General features: G+C 38.0%; 1 protein-coding gene across 8 annotated transcripts; it reads right to left on the bottom strand.

Annotated features, from left to right (window-relative positions):
• Nucleotides 1-608: 608 nt before the first annotated feature.
• LOC137277817 (serrate RNA effector molecule homolog) lies at nucleotides 609-26,837 on the bottom strand. 8 transcript variants are annotated; one of them, XM_067809756.1, is made up of 23 exons: nucleotides 26,742-26,837; nucleotides 26,256-26,382; nucleotides 25,471-25,635; nucleotides 24,898-25,119; nucleotides 23,473-23,646; nucleotides 21,378-21,547; nucleotides 20,714-20,831; nucleotides 20,191-20,287; nucleotides 16,044-16,139; nucleotides 14,581-14,800; nucleotides 13,480-13,634; nucleotides 13,158-13,298; nucleotides 12,242-12,433; nucleotides 8,585-8,672; nucleotides 7,890-7,963; nucleotides 6,912-7,065; nucleotides 6,325-6,433; nucleotides 5,223-5,376; nucleotides 4,786-4,972; nucleotides 4,321-4,399; nucleotides 3,117-3,170; nucleotides 2,603-2,653; nucleotides 609-1,337 (listed from the first exon to the last, which is right to left on the bottom strand). In XM_067809756.1, exons 2-23 carry the CDS (start codon nucleotides 26,372-26,374, stop codon nucleotides 1,271-1,273), a joined length of 2,886 nt encoding a protein of 961 aa, XP_067665857.1. In that variant the 5' UTR covers nucleotides 26,375-26,382; nucleotides 26,742-26,837; the 3' UTR covers nucleotides 609-1,270. The 8 variants fall into 8 exon arrangements, with proteins under 8 accessions (XP_067665857.1, XP_067665860.1, XP_067665862.1 ...); XM_067809759.1 differs by having other exon boundaries at nucleotides 16,044-16,127; XM_067809758.1 differs by having other exon boundaries at nucleotides 1,072-1,337; nucleotides 5,223-5,366; nucleotides 6,315-6,433; nucleotides 16,044-16,127.
• Nucleotides 26,838-27,619: the final 782 nt, after the last annotated feature.

Here is a 27,619-nt window from a genome sequence, read left to right as displayed (position 1 = left end):
GTGACGAATGTTGCTAAATTCACTGATTTGTGAACTGCACTCTATGCACAAGACCACACACCACCACATACCACACCAATCACCTGACTGTCTGATCCAAATGCGGCCACGTACAGATAAGCATCATATAGATGGAACAGTATGGGTGATAAGGCTGGGTCAAATATATTACCTGATTTTCATGATATCTCTACATTTGCCCTAGGAGTATATTCCAGGTACAGTGTTAAGGAATTACTAACTAGACAGTTAATGTAACAGTTTTTCTCTATTGCTTGTGCTTAAGCAAAACCCTTGGAAAGCCAGTTGTTGGTTGTGCAGAGGCAGCTTGAGTTAACCAGGGTAGTAATGACTTGATCATGTGTGTACTTCCAGCATGTCCCTGCAGTGTGCAGTTCAATACTTTATAAATGGCTAGTCTTTAGTATTGACATCATAAGCATTGCTCCATAGTGATTGGGTACTGTGATATGCAATGAACCAGTCACTAAGCCTTACCATTCCATCAAAGTACTTGTCCCTCTTACATGCATAAGGAACCAGTGTCCTTACCCCGAATCCACAATGTATAATCCAAAAGTCTTTTCTCAATAACACAACAATGTTCGTTTGTATAAAATCCATTTATTACAATATGGCTACTACAAACATAAATGCATTGATGTATCATGACTGTGTAATCAGGATAACAGAAAGGATAAACAACTGTTAAAAATATTAAAACCTATGACAAGATGACCGGTGGTAGGTATTTACAGCAATGGTATGTTTATTATCATGGTATTAATCTAAATGGGACATTACCATTTTAATATGAGATGTTGCATCACCAGGGGTGTAACAATAGCTTCAGCTGCAGTGAAGTGTCAGTCATAGCTTCAAAAGCATTACAGCACTGAGAAAGCTTTTGTAAAGCACATTAGTTACACCATGTTTTGTACTATTTTCACTTAGTGAAAGGTTGACAGTTTTTAAACTAATGGTAGTTAGATAAACAAGAGCCTCTCACAAACACTGTTTTTGAACAGTAGACTCCTTACTGATTCAAAAAACCAAGTTGATTCTTAAATATTTCATGACATAGACTTACGAATATTATTTTTGATTCATGCATTTGCCAACATTGATAAAATTACTGCATCTCGACATGTGTGTCCTGGCCTAACAATGAAACATTAGTGTATCTGTTTGTGAAGTATACCATGTTAATTTCATGTTGTGTTCCATGGCAAAGATAATAGTGTATCTCATGGCATTTAATACGGTGAATTTACAAGTCCATCTCTTCGGGTGCATCAAGATCTCGGTATTCAATGATGGAGCGAGGATCCGATCGCCTGGAACAAAACATTACAAAAATATAACTATGCACTAACACAGCATAAATGTCAATAACTTTCATTCAGTACAGCACTATACTTGTAAATTAACAGATACATTAAGAAGTATTTTGTGTCTCTGAATTTTGTACATCCCTTCAACTATGTGAAAATGTTCTCACGGGTGTTTTTTATATAATATTTTCCCCCACATTTTAAAATATAGTTGCAAGAAAAAATATCACCTATCCAATCAATTCCTAATCTTCATCATGTTATACACTATGTTCACTTGCAATCACCTAATTATATAATGATTGAACCATAAGACACCATTGAGGTATGACAGCTAATGACAAAACCAGAAAGACATCTTTTTCAATATGGTAGATACAGACCAATTCAAGTGAAGACAGACAGGCTGTTTGCTCTGCGTGTCAGTATTAGTTCTTTAATGTTGCATTCTGCAATATTTCAGCAATAGGATGATGCACAAAGTCACAAAGAAGGATTAGATGATCCATTCAATGGACTGGTAATGGCCAGCATATGCTGATGGGACATTCTATCCAGGAATCAATACAGTCCAGCTCAGGTATCTGTGTTTTGATTATCATGTTTTTAGGTCAACGGCAGACTTTCAATATGGCTAAAAAAGGCATGTAATATCTTATCAAACTATCAGAAACGATCTAACCATTGTTGTACTGGCCAGGTACATAAATTTAAAGAAGACTCACTGAGGTAAATTAAATTCTGCATGGTTATTTTATGAGCATATAAACATATGCCTTGTTCTAAATCAACAAACTAATCGATGTCCTTTCAGCGTGTACATAAACATATTGTAACCTTGAATACTGAAAAGTGTCCAAAATACTGAAGGATCTTATCAAAGCTTGAATCGCTGACAAATCAAATTACCCCACAGTACTGATGGAGCCTGTGTTTCCCTATGGCTAATGGAGACATTTTGTCAGTCTAAATATATGGTCACTGACAGATAAAGCATTTGTCCAATCTAAACTTCTTAGGTAAAGAAAATGCATATGTAGAATTTTTCTAACACTGTCAAAAGTCTGAAAAAAGAAAATTCAATCAGTGGTTCCTGAAAACCATTATATGAAAAGAAGGTTAAGAAACAAAACCTTAATTTCATGAAAATGCAGTCTCAATCATTTTCATGCTTTTAACAATATTTTCTCTCCATTTTGTCTTGTTTGAATTGTTTTTGAATGTCAAGTCCTCAAAACACACTGATCAGAAACAGAGTATCGCCAAACCTGTATCTTGGCAATCGAGAAGAGCTGAGAAAATCTTCTCTATCTTTGTTTCTGCAAGGTCAAGGACTTGTGTCAAACTTAAACACAGTGGAAATCTGTCCATATGCAATTTAATTTTTCTTTTTCTTTTCACAATCTATATATATGCTTGCTACATATTTATAGAATACCTATTGTGGCTAAACCTCACTTCCAACTATTTGACCAGAACTATAACTATCCATGTTTCTTAAGTAAAACCTAGGAACGTAAGTCCAAATTTCACCCACAGGGTCTGTTTAACATAATTCAAGACAGCTAATATGAAATTAAAGATATCACGCATATATTCTAAATGTCATCATCATCAGTTTCAACATTAATTTCTACACATCAGGTTGGCAAAGTCTGTCTGACTTTCTGGTACATTTACAAAAAGGCCACACTCATCCACTCCCAAAATTAGCCTGTACATGTTCTTGTGAAAAGTAACATGTTCTGCCAAAGTACAATGAAATTGAAGTCATCGCCAAACCTGAATCTTGGCGATCTAGAGGAGCCGAAACTGTCATCTCTTTGACCTCCAGCTCTGCAAGGCCAAACATCTTATGTCAAAACCAATTTGAAGATTTACACATTCAACGTGACAGCGACCTAACTGATACAGTATTTCACCCATCAAAAGGACTCCGAAAGTTGCCAACACAATTGCAAAATTTTGTTAAACAACGATAAAAAAAAAGTAACTGAAACAAATCAGTTCATGCAGCACCTTACACCTAGTCATCCATCTTAAACTTACAAACCACACTACAAACACTTTTCATCCTACAAAACTACCCATCCTACAAGACACACCTACCCATCCTGCAACATCCAGCTACCCATCCTACACCACATAGCTACCTACCCTGCAACACGAAACTACCCATCCTACGACATAGCTACTCATTCTACAATACACAGCAACCCATCCTTCAAAATATACCTACAAACCTACAATACACAGCTACCCATCCTCCAACACATAGCTACTCATCCTACAACTCACAACTATCCATCATAAACACCTACCTATCCTACAATTCACAGCTACCCATCCTACAATTCACAGCTACCCAACCTGCAACACACAGCTACCCATCCTACAGCACCAACTCCACTACTCATAAATTACACCAACCATCCAGCAATAGATGCCCAATGTTACAAGTCAATGTTAACACAATCCAACTGCCATTTGATATGTACGTAATCTGGGAAGGGGGACTATCTTCCAAGACTTTATAAAAGGTTGATGTCCATTTGTCCACATGGTGTCAATTTAATCTACACAGATTAACGTAAGAAAGTTCATGCTGTTTACACCTTAACCAATTACATAATTAGATGAAATAGGGTTGCTTGTCCTAAAACACATACCTTTTCAAGGTAATTATAGTTTATAATGTATTTGATAGGACGTACACAATTCAAACAATCATCATGCAAACGATGTATGCACAATCAGCTACGAAGTATAATTAACTTGTTATAATGCAGCATAATTGCATAACTTCATGGAAATTCCCAAACATATCTGCAAGCGTGAACGCCAGATGCAACACAAAAATTAACCAGAAATCAATGTATAATTAGAATGGAATTGAAAATCATTTTAAGTCAAGTCGATTATGCCTTGCAAAGCAAATGCTCATTCAAGGCCTTTTTAAAACAAAGCCTAAAATTCAACTCCTCACCTATATCTGTAGGGTCGACGGTAGTCGCCCCTGTACATATCTCTCTGCTGGAAGTTGTGTGTAAACTGGGGACCATTGCCTGGAATAAACCAACCATGTCATGAAAACTACAGTCATCCAGTTCAAAATATACACTGATACACTACACATACAAGAGTGTATCTTCAGAATTGAAACAAAAAATGACACCAACAAACTCTTTCACCAGTATCAACAATTTACTTAGGATGGTAAAGGTGTGGTAAAATAAGGGCAAATTGAAAAGTGTTTTTACTTTTCTTACAAAGCAATTACAAGTAATGACAAATCAACTACTGTAATAGGCAAAAATCAAGGGATCCTTACTCTCTGTTTATAGAAACAGACACCCCCAACTGGGATATGTTTAATTTCGATCCAGAAATTTAACCAACTACAAATTAGCTTCATATATTACTGACTGTAATAATCTGCTAATACACCTACCATACATCATAGGAGGTCCTTGCTGGTTATAACCTCCTCCCATCATGCCTTGCTGTGGGGGACCCTGGAAAGTGTTCACTTGCCCAGAGCCACCACCACTACCACGGCCGTCATTTTGTTTGTTGCCTGGGTGCTCCGGTAATGCTGGACGTTTTGGATCGTGGAGATAATTGTTGAAAAATGATACCTGCACAAAGAAAAGCATGCATGCTACACTATTTCCACATCTTGAAACTAACAAATTAAGCAGTTTCAAAGTGTGAAACATTTAAGCAGACCAATCCACGACGTTTTAAGTCCAGTTATGGTAATAGCCTAGAGATATGTATGGTGTTTTGAGTGAGTGAGTGAGTGAGTCCATTTTTACTTTTTTGTGGGCATATATTCGGTAACCTTCCTGTAATAACATGGTTCAGACATGCCAATTTTGTTCATACCTCTTTTCTCACTTCTTCTACTTTCTCTCCATGTTTGTTGAAGACATGTTTGCGGACAAACTCTGGTCCCTTGAATTTCTTGCCACTGAGAGGACACAGCCATTTATCCTTGGCCAACTCCTGTGTGTTAGCCTGGACGAACTTCTCAACCTCAGTGCCAAGTTAAGGAAGGTAACCACACTTCATGGTATCATTTCAGAGAAAAGTTTGCAGCATCAAGCATAACAAGAACTGATCATAATTAGGCGCAGATGATGCACTTCTACCAAAACATTGCATAAGCCCATTTCACTTCATTTCATTGCTCATCATGAAGCAGCCAACAAACTCTCTTAGTGCTATGACAGTCGTACTGTTATGAGAGTGTATTTATATTTTCTTTAAATTGTATTATTAATTAATAATTATTATGGGTCACATTCCATATCATAAATGTTCAGTGGTATTAGTATTTTGTCGGCAGGCCTTGAAGGTAGTTCTCTATAGTTACCTCCCTTTGCAAAAGGTAAACACCAGGCTGACTGAGAGAATTATACATTGATGGCAATGGTCATATGTGCTCGAACTTTCAGGAAATGATAGTTGGATAGTTGCCGTGTTGTCGGACACTATCTGGAGTAATATCAAACTGCTTGACTACATAACTGCTGCCTGACCGCTCGCTGTGTTACATTCTGCATAACTGCTTCTCACTCTCACATCAAGACTTCGATGAGTTGACATTATATTTGTGACCCATTACTTTAGTATTGACTCAACTGTATTGTACATGAAACCTCTCTAGTGAATCTTTTGTATCTTGCCTTTGTTTTTGCTGAATGCAAAATACTGAAAATCTTAGACTTTTCAGTGTCATATTTTGCTGGTTCTGACGGGATTTCTTTTGTCATGGCAAATATTTAACTGTAACAGCTTGTTAACGTTATTGCATGGCACTTACAACTATCGTAGGGCTAAGAGAGCTTAGAAAATCTAGGCCCTGGTTTCCATTTGAAAATAAAACTATGACTGTCATAAAAAATGTATCTGATTTACAAAATGCCAACTTCTAAGGCAGTCAAGACAAATGTGGTATATCATAATCACTGGAACATAAGGATATGCCTCAGGGTCTTTCTTCCCCAGTTTGGTGGCGTCCTCATTGCTGATCTTCTCAGCACTTTCTGTGAACTGTTTAGTCTTGTTCTCAAAGTTGGCAATCCAGTCATTCACTGTCAACACAAAAATATATTATACATTAGAACACTATAAACATCAACCAAAAAGACAATAAAACCTTAATCTTGATGAAAAGTAAAACTTTTCAGCTTAATGTGGGAACAAAGCTGAAGAAATGCAGGTCTCAGGCACAATGGTGAAACCAACAAGCATGGGAACTGCTCCAACAAACCCAGAAACACAACATAGCAAAACCAACTTCCTTGCACTATTAGACTGCTGGTCAGTCCAAAGGATGCAACTGCACAGCTAACTGTGGTACCTTAGACAAAAGAGCCAATTGTTTCCCCAATTAGACCATGGAGAGTTGCAGAAATATTTGGGTCACAAATATTTTGAGCCATTTAAACAACTTTTCATTGAAACTCCTAACTCTATCATGAAAAGCGGTTCACGAGAATTATATTGCAATATTTGTAAAACAATTTGTAAAGAAAGTACCCCTTTCCCTCTCCCTATAAGTCCACTTACAGTCACTTTGAGTGATCTTTGAACCTGGCGGCATGCCTCGACAATGCATGATCCCACACCGGTGGGGCATCTCATCCTCATTAGGATATTCATTTGCACTATAGTAATCAATTGAGTGGACAATGCGCAGGTAGAATATGAGTTTGTCCAAAACCTGAAAACACAAAGTAACATGTTGTCAATGTACTATTTCTCATGTCTTAAAAAAATCTGAGTATCAACTGCGGGATCACTGCTCAAGAACACAATACCACCTTGTTACTAAAGGTGTGATGATACAGAAAATTTATGATATGATACGTATCACAATATCTTGGAATGATACAATATGATGCGATACACATCATGATATGCAATCTTCAGTAATTTTCTTAAACACATATATTTGATATCAAGTAACACGTAAATATTGACGTAACTGTCTAGTGACAATTAACAAGTTTGTGATCAACGATATGAAAGAAGCATCAATATATCTATTGTCTGACAAAGTATCATGATTATCGATACTACGATATATCGTCACAGCTCTAAATGTTACACATGAAAATGATTAATGAGCAACAACATTTACTTTTCCTGAACAATATTCCAGATGTATTATGGCAGCCTGTACAATACAACTCAGTGACCAGCATCATAAGCCTCTTACAAGAAGCATAGTTGTCTCTTATCATAAGCATGAGTTGTAATCTTGATCATCTTAGTGTAAGGAAAATAGGCAGCATCTATTTTGATAAAACAAAACACCTTTAACTTCACATATCTTCAGAAAATTAAAAGCAACTACTAAACAAAAGCTACAGAAAGAAGGCTGAATAAGAATGTGAAATATGTAATATGAAGGAATATGATGGTCTTTAACTGTCTATCATCAGTATTCATGCCTTACAGAGGTGAGGGACACTTGAACAATCATTAATGACCATTCTTGATTGTCACCATGCAGCATTTCTGATAAACAACTTCATACTCTACCTTCATCAAACTCTCATCTCTCTCTATTGACACTTCGGGATTGGCATCTTTCTCTTTATCCTCAAGACTTTCACCTAGAAAATACATGACACTGTTACACCCATCACTTGACCAGCTGTGTTGAAAGGAATCATATCCTTTGCACATGGCTTAAGACATGCTAATAAAACTGAAAAAATTGCAAAGGAACTTTATTCCTTTGTGTATTATTTAGCAACATCTTCAATGGATTGTTTCTGAAGGAAATGTGACAAGTTCAAGTAAATGGCTGCTGGATCATAGATTAAGTCCATATGCACTTTTGTTGTGTACTGTGGTTTGAAAAAAAAGCACTTGGCCATTATGAAATACATAGTATCTGACAGCAACATGCTGTTTTAAGATACCTAAATGTTGTCATTCAGGAATATATCACAGCTAGAACACCTCACAAGCCTAACACCTATCATTGGTATAAAGTAAATCAGTGTTGTTTATTGCTGCTGTCAGCAAAATTCCAGCCAACCTAGTCAAATGGTAAATATCATAAGCAATCTTCACACGACCTTACAATGCTATGTTTTCAACAAAACCACCTAATCTGACCACCTAATTCACTTCACCCACCTACTAATACAAGCTCAGGTTACAATTATTCACAAAACCCCACTGGGTTTATTGATCATTAGTGTACAGTATTTACAGTAGGACACTACCTAGTAGTTCCTCCTCCTCAAAGCTGCCCTCATCTACTAGGTAGTCTGTGATATTCTTCAACACTGGGTTCTTTGACATCTTGAAGATCTGAAATATCAGCATCTGCCATAAATATACCGACCAGCAAATGAAAGTTTTTAAATAGAATACATAAACATGAACACTTATTTTTATGAGGCAAAAGGCAAAAAAATATGGATAACAACTTGTTGTTTATTGTTATGTCTCAACCTTTCTGAGCTACTCCCCTCTTCCCTTGTGTAAACAATATGCCTATTGTCTATTCATCTAACCCTTTGGGGGTATCTTGTTTGTACCTTCTTTACCTGACAAAGGGACATGGAATAGCCCAGAAACATTGTGATATATGCTGGGGTTACCCGTTTTCTCTCAGATGTGTTGGAAAATGAAGCAAAAGTTGAATTGGTCTGATACTTTGGAGTGACGTCACCAATTTTCATTCACCTCATTGGTTCGCTATTTATGATGTGCACTACAAACAGCAGGGGAATATCCTGCCATGAAGTGAAATTAATAATCTTGAACTGAGGCGGCAGACAAACTATCCATAGGAAATTTGACATGTTTAAAACTGTTTTAATACATAGTGTACTTAGCAAAAGTTTAGGTCTTAGTGATCTCTGTTAAAATATCATACATTTCGCAAATTGTTTCGATAACTCAACTTTTGCAGATTGATCCTCAACATTTTGTTGCTTGAGCGGCAGCGGTACAATGCTTGTTTGCTTGACAATCCAGGAGTCGTCACAGGTAATAAATTTACACAAACCTGTAGATGTTTCCAATTCTTTGAAGAGAATCGACCTAAGCTTACACAGATACATTTTCTGCGGCTGAAAGTGTCATATGACAGTTGTATCAATGTTTTAATAAACTATTGTTTACAATAAATAAAAAGTCTTTCTTATCCATTATACGGCCCCTCACAACATGGAGCCACCTCTCTGCCCCAATTAAAACAGTGTCAACTGTCCAGAGGACAAGACTCAGTCGGTCAGGGTGGAAGGACACTGCCCACTCTCCAAATAGCAGCGGAGCATATCTTTTCAATAGGAAGTGCCGATGCAAAGCCTTTGAAATGGCCACTGCCCTGACAGAGTGAACCTTTAACCCCTCAGATGGGGGCTTGCCCTTAGCCTGATATGCAGCACAAATGACCAAAACAAGTCAGCAGATTAGGGTCTGTTTACTAGCTTGTGTTTGTTTGATATTGACATCCAACAAGTGAGTGCTTGATGCAGAGGTCGCTGATGTGGAAGGCTGGGTGAGAATACGAAGTTTGATAGGAGTTGTCACTTGGAAAGCTGTATCGATTTTCAGGCAGTAAGTATCCAAGAAGAGAATACTGACACGATCTGGATGGAAGACAGATAGCACCGGATCTGCTAACATAGCATGTAAATTGCCAAACCTTCACTCAGATGTTACTGTCACCAGAAACACGGCCTTCCATGTTAACAGCTGAAAGGAAATAGCTGATAGACATTAGAAAGGAGGACCGGACTGTGAACTGAACAGGATTGACAAATCTCAAGGTGGGCTGGTACATCTGACAGCAAGTTGAACCCAATCCACACCAACTAAGAAGCGCTGCACAAGAGGGTGCTGCCCCAGAAGAGCATGATTGATATGGGTGTAAAAAGTAGAAATAGCAGTAGAGTAACCACGAATGTTTGAAGCCGCCAAACCTTCTTACAGACAAACTTGCAGTAACTCCAATACTTGGATTAAATACACAAAAAAGGAATTTGCAATCCCCCTATCTGAACACCATTGCCACCTATCTTCATATTGAACGTTTGTCAAATACTGCCTTGAAGCCAAAATTGTGGCTGCAGCTGGTGTAGGAATTCCGCATGCCTGGTGGCTAGACCTGACAGGCCAAACCACCCACTGAATTTTTGGATTGGGTTGTGGTACATCGTTGTGAGTGAGAATGTCCAGTCATAAGGGGAACAGAACAGGGGACTGAGCCAGAATCCTGATAATTACCAGAAACCAGAAGCACAAGTAGTTGGTTGGGTGGACAGATGGGAGAGGACCCGTGAAATAAGACGTAGTGGAGGGAACACCCACAGAACCTTGCCTGTCAAGTCCATCAGGAAGGCATTGGAGGCCAACGCCCTCTGGTCTGGTATTTGAGAGCAGAACATGGGTATCTGATTTGTCCTGCCAGACACAAACAGATCCACCTGGAATGAGCCGTACAACTGGGAGATAACTCCAAATATCTGCAGATAGAGCATCCACTCATGCAGGGGCAAGGATCTGGCACGATCTTCGAAACAAGGAACTACTTGGAATACAACCTTGTCTTCTCCTCGCCTGGTGGTATGCGCTCTATTGTGAACTTGTTCACCAAAGCTGGTAAACTCTGGTGGGCCTCACTTCCACTGCAGTACATGGCAGACATGAATGTTGGTCATCACCGTAGAGTTCATGTTGTCATCTCCCACTCCAGTAGGAATAGGGAGAGACGACCACCCACTGTGATATGTGGTAAGAGGGCGTAAGTAGTCCCCTTCAGGTGAACTGGCCGAGACTGCATTGCCGGAACAGCTGGTATGTCTAATGGGAGGTCGGCGGTCTGCCCCGACTCCGCCTTGACTGCGAAAAGGCCGTTGGGAGCTTGATGAAGATACTCCCTACTCTTACCCTTGGTGGGAGTAACCCACAGCAGCCTCCTGTACGTGGCACATTAAACTTCCCACCTTGGAATAGCAATATGTGCGTAAACCACGGGAATGCTAGGGGAATTAAATACAAAAGTCACATACCCGTAAATGCAAAATAACCTACTGCAAAGCCAACAATACGTTCTCCTATAACGAATAAAAACCATACATACAGCAGTTCTCAGACATCCTTCACAAACGAAGTTAATCAGCTGGGAACTCAAGATGCACTTGTGAGTGACAGGAGAAGGAATGATGATACGGGATGGGAAGCTTACCTGGCTCGCTGTGCATGTGTAGCAGATAGGCGAATCCACGTGGTGAGGGGCCGTATAATAAATAAAAAAGGCTTATTTATTGTACAATATTTTATTAAAACATTGATATAACAATCACATGACATTTTCTGCAGCAGAAAATGCACATATGTACTCCAAGGACGATCTCTATCAAAACGAATCTCATATATTTCGGTATTCAAAATGACTGAGCAAAAATAGAGCTTGGGCAAACAAGAGTAACAGTACGATCCTATAAACAAGAAGTTGTCACCCATAGCTTTTGCCTTTTACTTCATTACCAACCTCTAAATGCCTCTCACAAACCCTACTTTAGTGAGATTTCATTTTCATTGTGTTTCTTTTGCTGTTCAGTCCAGTAGCTTTTCGATCAGCATGCTAGCATATTCATTCACTGAACAAGCATGAGCCGTGTTTGAACAGTAGTCATAAACAAGTCACATCATTTGTAACTTTTTCTTTCGGGAATGAGTTGTAATTAACAACACTTGAAAAGTTCTCCAAGTCAAAATATCTGTCATATCTGTGAGGAAACCTCGAGAAGGCACAACTTCTAGAAACGTAAAACCTGGGGAAGAGGTATGATCACTTGTATGATGATGACAATGAATATGAAAGTAAATAGTGGATTAAAACCAGTAATCAACACTGATTATATTACCCCCTTTTCTTCATCTTTCTTCTCCTCCTCGTCCTCCCAGAGTCGCCACTTGTCATCTAGATTCTGGATAATTTTGGCTGCTATCTTGATGTCATGTTTCACCACCTGTTTGTGTGCAGTCAGTCCTGTCACTGGACGAACACGTTGCTTCAACTCGCGGTTCAAGGTGGCTCCCAGTTCACAGTCACGTAACTGTAATCATTATCCATGAGATCAGATTTGCATAAACAAAGGTGATGGATGTTCAAAATAATAATAGCTATCAAATCAATGTTTGTTCAAACATGCTTGGATTAAGAATGTATCACAACTTCACTCCATCAAAAAGTCCTGAAGCTTTCCCCGATTACAGTTTAACAACTTTAAGCCTAAAATATCAACAAATTTTCTGATTTGTTTAAACTTCTTACAGTTTTGAACATAGATTTTCTCTATATCCCAGGAGGCATTTTTGTTGCCGATATTTCCATGGTATGTTCATGGTAATATGTGAGTGTGTTGGGTCTTCATTACATAAAATGCTGAAGGAAAGTGATGCAGGTCAAACTTTAACCATCTCAGTGAATTCCAGGTACATGGTTCTGACAAACAAAGAGACATTACAATGGCAAACCAGCAAACCAATGATAATAGGCTGCATGCATGACAAAGGGACACAACCCTGCACAGCAAACTTCAGTGGTTTAGATGACTGCACCAGTTGTGCTCCTCCAGTGATAGGGGAAATGTGACTTCCTTCCTAAACGATTGTTTAGCAACTACTCAGTAAGTGTATTTATTTAGATAGGGTCAAAAGAATGTCTTACAGGACACTTACATGTTAAACACACAAAATGTTAATGTTTCAAAGATGGCATTACCATAAACATAGCTGTCATATTCACAAACAGAGTACAAAACTTCTATCTGGACTTACTCTGATGTTATTGAGATTCCAACATATCTCCTTGATGTTGACATTCTTCTTAAAGGTGACCCAGCCCCTACGGAAGAAGCGACGCTCAGGTTGCGGATCTTGTAGGGCCACTCTGACAAAGCCAGGGTATCTCTTACACACCTGTGAAAGAGGTCACAACTCACTTGAATAACCACAATGAACATAACAGTTAGTTTTTTCTGTTCTTGAATGAACCAGGAGTTTGCAGTATTTACATAAACCTCATTAAGCAAATGCAAACATTCATTGCAAGATTACTTGGCAGAAGAACCATTTATGTATGCAACATAATGTTACTTACAGCTTCGACCTCCTGCTTAGTGATGGTAGGTGCCAGGTTTCGGAGGAAGACTGACACAGTTTTGTGAAGAGGTTTCGGTCGAGGGTCCTCCTCCTCCATCTTGTTGCTGTCAACGTCTCGACATTCCTTGGTATCATCATCCTTGATTTCACCATCTTCAGAAAGAATTCGTGTTTCTATATGGGATGCTTGGTTAACCTAACAGTTAAAGTGCCTGTTTGTCATACTGAAAGACCACAGTTTGATTCCCCACATGGGTACAATGTGTGAGGCCCATTTCTGGTGTCCCCTGCTGTGAAATTACAGGAATACAGCTAATAGCAACATAAAACCATAGTCACTCATTGTTTATACAGCAGTTTGAGCTAACATCTTTGGAAGCAGTAGGAGGAAATGGTTTTAAGCTGCTTTTAGCAAATATTCCATTAATATCACAGAAAATACCAGAAAACAGAAAAGGGCTCCATGCAATGTGCCTAGGTTGGGAATCGGACCTGAGCTATACAGTCATACTCTAACGTTATTCCACCCAGAACACCTTCAAAATCCATTTATAAAACTGGAACAAACTCTGCTCTTAAAGCCATATTCAACAAAGTTTAGTCTTGCAACTGATTTGGTATTCCCACTATCAATTTAAGTCTTAAAACATTCAATCTTACATGGTTTTACACTAAAAATGAGAATCATTTGAAAAGATTATTATCTCAAGAGTCACCTTCTTAATAATATCGATCCACACACATGCACAAACAACTACCTTATCTTCTTGAGAGGAATTCCACAAGAGAGACTATTTACAAAAGGACATGAGTAAATAGTGCTTAATGCTGCTCCTAGCAATAATCCAGGGACTAGATATTCAAAGCTCTTTTATCAATAAGATAGTTGTAAGTGCCATACATTAATGTTAACTTAGGACCATCTTAGCAGTAAGAGGGCTTCGACAATCTAGGCCCTGAACTAAAACATCAAAGACATGAAGAAAACATTCTACTAAAATTGGAATCAGATTCAGTTCTGTGTGTGTAGAACGCCTTCAACTATCAGCCAAGCAGAATGAGCACCTGCCCTACCTATACAGCAACATCCCACACTCACCATCTTCCTTGACCTTCTTAACTTGTTTCTCCTCATCCAGACTGTAGATGTCTGTTTCCCCAGCAGGGAGGGGCTCCCCATCATTATCAACTCCCGGGGGAAGAGGCTCATTGTCATCTGATTCTGATTCTGATGAGCTTACTGATCCACTTGAGGAACCGCTCTCATAATTATAATCACTCTTGTCTCTATGGTGCTTCTTACTGGCTTTCTTTAGTTCCTGAAAAGATAATGTAGTTTGCATTATTATATTAACAATGTCTGTTACTTTTCACTGAATGAGTTGAGTGAGTGAGTTTAGTTTTTACATTGCACTCAGCAATATTCCAGCTATATGGTAGCAGTATGCAAATAATCGAGTCTGGACCAGACAATCCACTGATCCACTGGGAACTGATCACATGTGTCAACCAAGTCAGCGAGCCTGACCACCTGATCCCGTCAGTCGCCTCTTATGACAAACAGTCACAAGCATGGGTTCCTGAAGACCTATTCTAACCTGAATCTTCAAAGGTTAAAGTAGGAACATGGCGTTCACTGAATAAGACACTGAGTTTGGGATAAACCCATAGACTAGAGTATGTTACAATGAAACATAACTGGGTTGAGTCAGGATTAGAGGCCTTGATAAAAGGTTTCAGCAAGCTCAAAGGACATGCTAGCCTTATAACCACTAAACTTCCACCATTAACTACATTCATATTTCCAGGAAACATTATGTTTATTTTTACTGATGGCTAAAATGTTTCAATTTTACAGCGACACAGTAATGTACGCAATGTTTACATTCCCACAATGCAATCATGGAATGTTGCTTGACTAGTCAGCTTCATCTGGATGTACTGATCTAACTTATGTTGATAGTAGAAGCATGACGTTCATATTGCCCCTCCCCCTGCCTCATGGTTTACATTAATAACAGATGTAATTAAAACGATTTAGAGAAGATATTTAATGTAAACATTCACCAAACTGTTTAACATTTTTCTTTTATCGGTTAGCCCTATGTGAGGATTCTTAATTTAGGTCACCAACACTGTTGGTTGTTTTCTGCCTTACATATTTCAAAATTTATCCTGAGATAGTATTAGAGCCAGATGTATTTCTTAATTATATTAATGTTAAGATCTAATTATTAGCTGCTAATTCGCCATAACATAAAGTTGATAGAATGTTTTGTGAATTTTGAATATGAGACATCTGTGCTGCTCTCTACTATGTACATTAAAAAGCACAAGACCCATACTGATAACAGTTTCTTTCACTCAGTGTTAAGTCAGCTTCAAAATAGTTAAATGAAACCAAACAAACAGAAAAAAAAAAAAACTGGTCAGTGCATCTGGGATTGGCTGGCCCAATAAAACACCTCTAAACCCACCCCATGTAGATAACTTGCTGGAACAACTACCGACTAACAATGTTCCCTACAATTAAAAGTTTTCAGTTTGGGGAGTTAAATGTACCTTATCTTGTTTCTCCTTCTCTTTCAGCTGCTGGAACTCTTTCGCTTTCTTCTGTAACTCCCGTTGTTCAGCTGTTATGGTCATCTGCAATGGTTTCTGAAAAGCAATTATGCCTAAAAGACTGTCAGCTCCCAAGGCCCTGTCGACTTTTCCCAAGTAGTCCACCTTTTATGAATAATGTTCTATGCTGCAGTCACCAACATTACGGCTACATCACAATGTGGATAGTCCATATGAATTAACAAGTCCATACAAGAGTTCTTTGTCTCAAAAGATCTTAAGAGTTATAGATGCTAATGATTAGCTGATACACAGTAAATCGCAAAGAACATGCTCTTTTTTTAACAAACTTTCTGATTGTTCAACCATACTCATACTACAAAACCCTTGGATACAATGAATTTCCATAACAAAATAGTTAAGGTCAGAGAAGAAAAATGTCTACAAACAGTTTCAAACAGACATTATCAGCATTGAGTGAGTGAGTATGGTTGTAAGCAATATTCCAGCAACATCATGGCAATGGACACCAGAAATGGGTTTTACACATTGTACCCATGTGGGGAATCGAATCTGGGACTTTGGTGTGATGAGCGAATGCTTTAACCACTTGGCTACCCCACTACCCCATCAGCATTGAGCCCTGTATCATGAAATCATCATGAAAAATGCAAAAAAATATAAAAGTTTCATATACTAGTCACATAAAGAAACTGTGCACACCAAATATATCAATATAAGCACACAATGTCACTAGACATAAATACAGGTGAACACAGCAAGTATTAGAGACAATCAAACGCTCATACATGTGCCAAGAGCTGTGACTTCATTGATGGTTGCCTATGGACTTGCACTGTGTTACTGTAAATGCAGTCCGTGCAGCTGCACACAACATGTGAAACTCAGAAATTGCTGCTGTCACTGTCGAAAGCTTGATCTTTGGTCATTCAAACGTTCACAAATTCACATGGTAAGTAATGATGCCAAAACAGGGCAGATGTATTCGATTGTGTCATCTCCGACATAGGTGCCAAACGGCAGTGACCCCTGTCCTAACCCATTCCAGGACCGCGCAGTATCCATTCCAAAACTGTCAGGAATCATCACTTATGTCGGTTTTGGATTCGACCACAGCGCCCTGCTATACAAACCATTCTGATGTCATTGAGATAAGTGCACACGGTGGTCATACCCTTTGTGGCTTGATGTCATCGTTACAGATACTGTTCATTTTCTTTTGACAATCTATTGTGGTCCAATAGCTCACCTTATAAAGTGCCAACATAATTTCGTCTTTGCTTGTTGCATTCTAATTGTGAATGCATTTTGTGTGCACAGGTTCCTTATGTGGCTGGTATACATAAAACTATTTTGATATACAATGAGGCAACAGAAAAAGTCACATGACAAACTGAAAGAAAAGCTGACCCAATAAAACAATGACATAGCTAGATTTTGTTGTTGACTATTTAAAATCACCACTATCTCAGACTTATGATAGCAGCCTGTTAAGAATAAAGTCTTTCTAGAGATATAGCATCAGAATCAATCTATGCATTTTGGATACAAGCATCAACCACACCTTCAAGTCTGACGACACAATACTAGTCACTTCACATGACAAGCACGGTTTGCTGAAAATGGTACAAACCACAATCTTCAGAGGTAAAAAAAAATTATGCACTGCATTAATGATTGAATTTCAAGTGCATTTCCTTGACGCAGTCTGTGGTGAAGGGTTTAACATTATGTTGAAGGCTATTTCACTCATGCAATGCTGTGCATGAACCCATGCAAATAGTTGCACCAGCCCACTACAACACACAAGTTAACATGAATCCCTAAAGAGGTTCTTAAGCAGATATAGCAGTTGGTATTCAAGTCTACAACAAGGTATTATGGATATAAATTTCTTCTTCATTTTATACACATTTCTCTGCTTTTCCTTGACCCTTCGTCAGATGTATGACATCCATAATAGTTTGTCATATACAGTCACATCTCGATGACTAGAATGTCAGTGTCTCGAACTCAAAGTACCTACATTCACTTGTATAATTAAAACATAATTGTCATCATTTGATTTCCTGTTACACAAATTCATCTCATAAATACACATGATGATTCGCGAAGGAGATTTGGTCCCATAAAATTGAAACAAAGAGCAATCTTGTAAACATAAGCCAAAGTCAGTCAATGAGAAGTGAATTGGTAAAGCTAACTGATCCGCCATTGACAACTGAGTTCAAAAGGCAGATCAGTGGTTTTACAAAAAAGGAAGAACTAGCACGACATAGAGTTAACTCAGTTAAATCAGTTGCTTTATATAGCAGCTTCCATATTATTTATGATCTGTATATCATGGCGCAGTTACAATGTTCCCAGCAATCTGGTCAAGGACCCAGTCTAAATCCTGGGTGATAACCAGATCAGAAATATCAACTCCCAAATGTAAGTGAATTCTAAAAGTGCACACTACTGAGAAGAATTTTGCAGCAATCACTGCTGTGGATGAAGGTACCAAATCCAAGAGTGAAACTGCAAGAGTGAGAAATTCTGCCTGACACTCTTTGTACTTGGTTGAAAATGGCCGATAACATTAAAGAATCCATGTTAGAGTCAGGTGCAAAACATGGTAGGTTAAAGGGGGCTAAGTTTCCTGAATTTGAGGAAGCACTGCTGTAATGGTTCAATTAATGATCCATGTCTGTGCCGAAAAGCAGAAGAACTAGCAAAGCAGTTATGTATAACAGATTTTGTTGCACGTACTGGATGGCTGGATCACTTTAAAGAGAGAAAAGACTCTTTTCAAAGCTGTTTGTGGAGAATCAAAATTTGTAGACAATGATTCTCAAGCTATGCATAACTGGCCAAAATCCTTAAAACAAGTTTTACAGAAGTTTGAACCAGGTTGCATTTACAATTCTGATGAGACAGGAATATTCTACTGACTTTTGCCTAACAAAACTCTTGAGTTCAGAGGTGTCAAATGTCACAATCAAAGAAATGTCTAACTGTCCTTGTCTGTGCTAATCAGACTGGAACTAATAAGGTGCCCCTCCTAGTTGTAGGGAAATCTGCTAAGCCACGTTGTTTTAAGAACATCAAATCTCTGCCGACTACATACTGTCACAACAAGTCTGCCTGGATGATGTCTGGTTTATTTGTGGATTGGGTAAACTCATTCAATAAACAAATGACTAGGCGGAAGAAGACTGCACTCATTAAAGACAGCTGCCCTGCTCACCTGAAAGTCAAGGGTTTCAGAAACACTACTCGTGTTCCTTCCACCAAACACAACTTCACAAACATAGTCTATGGACAAAGATGTCATTAAGTTCAACTACTGTCTACAGGAATGCAGCTATTGACTGTTGCATAGCAACCATCAACGATAGTTACAACATGCTTGGCAAAAAATAAAGCCAGTGACAATCTCTAACTTCTACTGCCCTGGATTCATTAGGACAGGGGCTGCATCTTCTGACACCCATGCATATGAATCTGACAATGAAGATAACATCCCCCTAGCCAGATTAATTCCAGGTGATGTGACTTTGGCTGACTATGTGAGTGTCGATGACAACAATGAAACATGCCCCTTCATCTGATGCTGACATCATCAAGTCATTAATGGGTCCCAGTACCTGTCACAATGACAACTCATGTAATGATGAAAACAACACACACTCTGCCTTCAAATGACCACCATCAGTATCAGAGACTTTAAAGTTTTTTGAGGGACTGGAGGAATTTCTTGAGTTGGTTGAAAGAAGTACATGTGTTTCGTATTTCATAGTGCTAAAATTGAAATATGTTCATATATATATATACTATTTGTTTTCATTATCTATGTCACTGATTGTATTGCTACATTGTGCTATATTATGAGATAATGTGCTGAATAAATGAATTGTTCAATATTCGATCACCTTTTTTTCTACCCTCGTAGACATACTGTACCTATGTCTTAAATACATCAATAAGTCAAATTTATTACTGAAAATTCAACTCATAGAGATGTGACTGTACATGAATATATATTTGTGACACAGCGTCTTTTGCATGCTGGTGATGGTCAAACGTTCTCCTGAAACATGAAACACAAAATACAACCATCCACTTCCCATGTTACTCTACTCACCTCTTTCCCAGGCTCTACTGATGACTCCTCCTTCTTCACTTCTTCCTCAATCTTCTCCGGAGGTGGCGCCTTCTTTTTCTTTTCCTCTTCAGGACTACTACAATTCCAAACATGTTTCATGTAGATGCATATCCACAAAAGCAGTCACTATGCCTCACGACATAAATATAAGTAATGAATTCCACTTGGACACCCAGCCAGTTTTTCCTCATAGGTTACACCATACATTATCATATATAATCCAATGTCACACTGCTTAATTTGTTTTTGAATTTGTTTAGTCTTGCATTTCTGTGACAAATGCACCCTTTTCAAGTTCTAAAAGAAACATACACCCAGTATTATCTCCCCTTCTCATGCATATGCAACACATTCATAATATTACAATTGTGATCTCCTGGAGAAAGATTGGTTTCTGTAAACACCAAAATCATAATAATCTAAAGGACAACAAAAGTTGTCTTCATAGTTTAGTCACTTTTCTTCCTTTAGATTAAAGAAAAGTATCAGGTGACAGAGTTACCTTTTCTCTGGAGGATGTGACTCAGAGCTATTTCTGCTGCGAGGAACCTCATCCTCTTTCTCTGGTTGGTCAAGAATGGTCAAGTCAAAATCAGATCCTCCCTCCATCTTGATGACAGCTGATAACAAAGAGTCACATTTCACATAATTCTTCTCAATTTCTCAAGGAAAAGAACAGACTGTCATATCAAACATAACATTCAGTTACCAACAAAGGTAATATGAACTCTTGTAAATCTTAATTGATCCACATTTTGACTCAGGTCACAAAAAAGACAAAGACCGTAAAGGTTATCATTGTTTTGCTCTACCCAAGCCATATGCAATGACAGCCATTTGTGATCCAGCTTCTTTCATACCAATACAGTTAAAGAGAAAAATCAAAATGTAGTCCAAATTCCAGAATAAATCTGTGCCTTCTCAACAAAGCAGGCATATGTTAAAACATTAACTTCACATACTATGAAACACTGCAAGAATTCACATCAAAATGCCATTCAAAGTAATAATCCAGAAGTTTTAATCCATTAAGTTCTATGTATTTTTTTCAGCAAACCAACTTCTAGAATGGCAATCAAAAGGTCTCTTTGTGTCAGTGTCTGTGTCAATTTCCATGTCAGAATATAATGCTTCAATGTAAGTATGATCCATTATAAATAGCTCACCTGCATCTAGCACTTTGATGATGTCTTCTGTGTTATCAATGTCAAGCATGACGCCTTCTAAACGGTCTTGCTGCATTAGATCAGTGAAAACCTTCAACCTTTTTAACAAAGCCATTCTCACTTCCTCTTGACGCTTTTCACATTCTTCTGGATGGTATTTCAGTTTAAACCTTTCAAGTAAAACAAATAAAAAATTAGATTATGTACACAAGAACAGCACTTTTACATTTCTGATGTTTGAAAAATTCCTACTATTACATAACAGATCATGAAATATTTTTTCTAAAATTGGAAAGACATTACTTAGCAACACAATGAAATTTGTACTATCAAAAATATTCTTTAAAAATGACATGAAAGCAATCAATTAAATTTGAAAATAACATCTGCAGAGATCCCAACCCCCAAGTGTTGCAAATAGAAGCTTCAACGTTCAAAATTAGTAGCTTGACCATAAAATTAGTGGTCTACTAAATAAACAAAATCATGATGGATTCTGAGAAAAAATGAATGATATTATGGTCATGTGGTTAAATTATTTCCGCAGGCACTAAATGCATCAAATCGCAAAGGTATTGAAATCAGCTTCGCTAAAATTATATTGGTTACTTGCAATTATCCTTGTTCAAATGTCATTAAATATGATGAATGGAAGGTACATGAAGTCCGTAAATCTACTTCTTGGTTGAAAATATATGTTATTGTCTATACATCCGAATTCTAACGCATTTTATTCAAATTTCATAGGATTTCTAGTGGAATCGTGTTGGTGTAGTTTGAAGTTAAAATTCATAGCGACTACGATAAAATCGTAGAGGTTGGCATCTCTGCATCTGGTTCTATGCTTGCCTGGTGATTTTTTTGCATTTATTTATTTGTTCAGTAACTGAAGAACCATTTTTTTTGTCTTAAATAACACAAAGCTACACTACTAATATTTCAATATTTTCAAAACATATTGAATTGAAAAGCATATCATTGTTAAAGAACTACTGTGTTTTTAGAAAACCGATTCTCATTCCATATAGATGCAAAACAACACTAAAGAACATAATCTGAAAAAGAATATTAACTAAAATATATTGCACTACGCCTTTACAGATGAACAATCTCAAAATGTTTGTATTTCATAGAGCACATTTTTATACTGGCATAACATGGTTTAAGCAAAAATGTAAATGTCGGTGATTCACCTGCAACAGAATTCATCGTATTTACCAAAATTTACCTGCTTGCAACGTGGACACAACCATACACTGGTGATTCCCGGGAATGTAATATTTCGGTCACAATATTTCCGATGACATATTTTCACGAACCTTACACTATGCCTAACACTTTCATCAACTAAAGACTGCATTGTGCGCAGTACCCTAAGCTAAATCCATGCTCCGGTGAAAGGGTTCTTGTGATTGGCTATCTCATTTTCATAGCAGGCCAGTGATTGGTCATTGCATTATTCACCATAGCAACCCAGCTCCTTAATAAGGGGTGAAAAAGTAAGTTAATATAATAAGTAAAGGGAATCAGGTAACATATATATGGGTTTAACTGAATTCTCGAACATGGACAATACAAGCAACCCAAATTTTGAATGTACATGAAATAGGAGATAGTGATCATGCACTCATTTACAAAAATAAACCTGATCCCCTTTACAAACAACAAAACAAAAAGAGATTCTTAAAAATCAAACAATCTTCGAAGTGATGTTTCAAAGAGATTACACAATATGTTCACAGTATTACCGTTCGCTTTGATATGCATCAATGTTCATTACAAAATACAACATCAAGAGATTTAAACTGTTATGAAGAACAAAAATATGGTAACATAATCCGTGTTTGTGGCTTGGTGTCATATCCCTGGATCGTTACCATAATTTTTATATCCTTCATAACAGATTAAACGAACAATTTTGAAAAAATATATAAATTCATCTGACATCGTTACTCAAAAGAATTTTTTTAATGACCTCAAAATTCATCTTGCACATTCAAAGAATCAATCTCATTATTCATATAATAGATAAAGCAATGCAAGGAGTCATATTTTGTTACAGTCAAAGGCTGACCACAGATCCAGAACTACATACCATTCCTCTTCTTTGTGGGCAAGAAAGAACTCATTAATCTGAATTTTCTTGAACTCCTGTTTGTATTCATTATATTTCTTGATCGCATCTTGGTCATTAATGTTATCATCTTGCTGAGTGAGGTACTGCTTGAATGTCATCATCGAAGGCTGGGTCGGGTAGTCCACATCCATTCTGCAAAACAGCAAAACATCAACAATTTTATTTGCTTGTTTAAAGATCACATATACTCAATAGGGTACAAATACCTTTATCATTACTGGCATCGTTATAAATGAAATGCCATCATAAAAACTACTCATTTTCACATTCAATTACCTCAAACTGATTTTCTGACAACAGTCTACAAATTCTCTCCCACAAACAACATTTCAACAAATCAGAGTGATGCACCTCTATGACGTAATGTGGGGCACTGTAGAATTCATGTAAATTTCTGGGGGTAAATTATCTTGTTTACAGGTTTGTCTAAACCTGCAGTCAGTAATGGCAACTAACGGGCCCATGAGGTCAGTGTAGATTCAAGTGTATTATGATTGTCACTGGGCTGTCCTGTCCAGAGTCGATTATTTACAGACCGTTGCCATATAGCTGGAATACTGTTGTGTGCAGCGTTAGACTACCATGAACCAAACAACCTTTACAGTTCTTTCAAAAAAATGGTGAATATCATAGTAGGTTCCCTTGGACACACTTCATACTTTTTCTATGGGTCCATTCTATACATATGCCCAGTCTAAGTATACTCAGTTATGGTACTATTTGCAATACTCCTCTACTGAGTCTAACAAAGCCTAGCAGGAGGTCGCGTCAGGCAACCTTTGAGCGACCCGTGACCGTCCAATCAAGCATGAGATGGCCGAACAGATTTAACCAATCAGACAACAGCTATATGACAACAGCTACTGTTTAGAGTTTGGCTGAACTTACTAAATTCCCCAGTCACTGACACAGATCCCTCAACAAAAGAAAATTTGCTAAAACGCAGATATTTAACCTGCATTATTTACGCTTAGGGCTTTCTGATGACATGGTTACCATTAACCGATACTTGGGTAAGCTGATATCCTTCAATATTGACAAAATGCTATTTTTAGAGATGGTTTACTCACTGTTGACAGTGTCGCAACGTGTTCCATGTACGTCACCCAGAAGTCATTGTACAGAAAATAGCATCCAAAATGCTAAAAACCTTTTCGAGGAAAAAGTTCAAAAGGTTTATGCATATGTCACTTTTACGATTTGGTAAGCTGTGTTCTGATTGGTCAATCTCAAAGGTTACCTGATGCGACCTCCTTCTAGACTCAGTAGAGGAGTGTAACAAATAATACTGAGACAAAGTTTACTTAGATTGGAGGTCTGCCAAAACTGGGCACACATTTCTGCATTGACTCTAATAACAGTCTACTTGTCCTTTTCACTGACCTTCCCTGGTTGGGCACATTTCCGAAGCCTCCCTGCTGCTGTGGTGGACCTTGAATGTTTGTCATGTCCGGCCCAGGTCCCCAGTTACCTTCATGGTGTGGGTGGCCTCCTCCAGCATGCATTGGCCCTGCTCCATAAGGCATGTCATAGTGGCTTCCATAGCCTCCACCCCCACCTCCTCCTCCGCCACCTCCCCCACCACCACCTCCGCCTCCTCCATCCCTGGCAATGTAGACATGAATCATAAACATGAAGGGGAAAACATTTCAGATTTCACATATTTATAGATGATAAGACGTTTACATAATAACTGATGTCTGGAGACTGATGATCTCATACAAAGTCCAAAGATTTCTGGCAGCATTAAAACATATGCTCCTTGAATCCATGTGGTCCTATCAAATTTGAACCTGTTAACTCCATAATCTGCACATATTAACATCAGAATAGGATCAAACCCAGGACTTTCATTCTGAATTTCATACAATGTAAGGACTGGCAACAATAACATTCTAAAATATTCTAAAGTGATCAGACTATTCGCCAAATTTACTTATAAACAAGTATATTTACCAGTCTCTCCGCATACGCTTAGCATGGGGAGGGCTCATGTCATGACGAGTTGGGCTGAACCTTTCTCTTCGACGAGGCTCATAATCTCGCCCATATGGATCACGTCTGTTGTCACGATTACTTCTGCTGCTCCATGCATCCCTTGACCGGCCACCAGAACCTCGTCTGTGTCGGGATTAATAATTATGTTATGATTGTAGAACCAATCAAATCTTGATCAGTCAAAATGTTAACACTTAGAAGATAAAGGTAACATGAAACAGTACAAGTATAAGGCATAAATACTATTTCCTTTCACCTGTATGGTTTATTTATTTAATTTAATTTTAAATTTGATCAAAAGTGAAACCTGTGTGTGTTATTTGCATAAAGACTTTTTCACTATTTTCAAGTGGGTCGGTCTGTAAATAATCCAGCCTGGACCAAACAATCCTGTGACTTACAACATGAGCATCAGTCTGCGTAATTGGAAACTGATGACATGAGTCAACCAAGTCAGCGAGCCTGACCACTCAATCCTGTTAGTTACCTCTTACAACAAGCCTATTCGCCTTTTATGGCAAGCATGGGTTGCTGAGGGCCTATTCTACCCCGGGAACTTCACGGGTCCCCTTTTAAACAAGCCCAACAATCAAAATACATGGTCATATTCCAGCTGGGGCATAAAATCCTGATGGACCACTGGTTCCTGAAACTATTCTATGAACTCCAAACTGATTAAGTCAGAACAATGTAAGTATGTGTTCGTTGAACAAACGCGAGGTCATAATGATCATGAGTCCGACCTGTCATGGTCCCAGTTCTCTCTTCTTCTGTCATCTCGACGATCATAATCATTTCTCTCACGTCGAAATTTGTCTCTTCCTTTCCTCCTTGTATCGTACTCATCCTCACTGTCACCCATCTTATACCCTAGGAGTAGAAACGTCTCATTTAAAAGGCGATTCAATTTCAAGCTAATTATAAATGTGCATTTCTGAGTCGAAGGCAAACGTTCATGCATAACAGAGACCACTGGATAAAATTCAGTTATTCTTCTTTTAAAACACTGTCATTTAATGCGCCATCAATGTATTTTCACGCGAATGGGCAGGAGGAAATGGGATCGATCAAGAACAAAAGTATTTCTGCGAGAACAGAAGGGGAAGGGACTTCAGTGTCTGACCTGTGAATCAGATTTTATGCACAGTGGCAAACAACGTGCCTATTTACGTTAACATTGTTGTCTGTCGATAACTGGTGATTTAATCGTATTGATGTGTACAATTTACCGGACAGTGTTTAGAAATGATATGATTAAAACTGGCCCCGAGTTCACGAAAAATATTTCATATCCGCCAGGATGACGCCAAACCTTTCCGTAAGAGGGCGCTCCGATCTATAGTCTGTTTCAGGCTGAATTGGAAATAACTGGGAATTATCTCGTTTCTGTTCGACATGATCGATATATGGGCTGTAGACTAACGTATCTGAAATTATATAATTTAAATAGCAACAAATAAACACACATAACTGAAAAGGAGACTCAGTGAGATGGGAGACTCAGAAACTGATAAAATCTAGACTCGCTTTGTTTAGTGCTTAAAATAGCATCGCAAGGAGTGCTCTTTTCTATTTAGGGAAAATGATATTACAGGGAATGTGAGACTAAATATAGGCTTGTGGATTCTTTCAAACTAATGCAATGCACAACTTATTTCTACAGATGTGTGCAACCGAATGTTCGGAACAGCTTTAAAACTTTTCAAAATATATTACCAGTCTCAAAAGATAGAACCTTGCCATTCCCTCTGACTCTCACACAAATTCCCATTTCATTGTAACATTGTGTAGTACTATACTACAAAAAAGTAATACTTTGTGTCTTTGGGTAGGTGATCGGAAAACAAGTCACAAGAGCTGTTCATTATTTGTTTAATGTGTAATTATGGTCATAAATTGCAGGATCAATCATACAACGTACACATACAAAAACACTGGGATAAATATGTAAGTGTGGCGTAAATGACTCTAAATGATAAATCGATGGAACGACGCTGATTATATGTATGCTGGTTTAATTTATTTGTACACTTATACATTACTGAACGTCGTCCGTGAAATATTTGCATCTAGGATAGCAAACAAGTGTTTATATTAATTATCCCTT

The sequence above is a fragment of the Haliotis asinina genome, chromosome 3 (assembly GCF_037392515.1).
Source record: "Haliotis asinina isolate JCU_RB_2024 chromosome 3, JCU_Hal_asi_v2, whole genome shotgun sequence".
Taxonomy (NCBI): Eukaryota; Metazoa; Mollusca; class Gastropoda; order Lepetellida; family Haliotidae; genus Haliotis; species Haliotis asinina.
The sequence above is the reverse complement of the archived record's forward strand: the minus strand, read 5'-3'. Positions and strand labels throughout refer to the sequence as shown.

Coding starts and splice junctions, on each gene's coding strand:
- LOC137277817 (XM_067809756.1), bottom strand. CDS start 26,374: ATGGGTGACAGTGAGGATGAGTACGATACAAGGAGGAAAGGAAGAGAC. Junction 16,140..20,190: donor CAGTAGAGCCTGGGAAAGAG/GTGAGTAGAGTA, acceptor ATTGCTTTTCAG/AAACCATTGCAGATGACCAT. Junction 7,066..7,889: donor GAGATGAGAGTTTGATGAAG/GTAGAGTATGAA, acceptor TTGTGTTTTCAG/GTTTTGGACAAACTCATATT.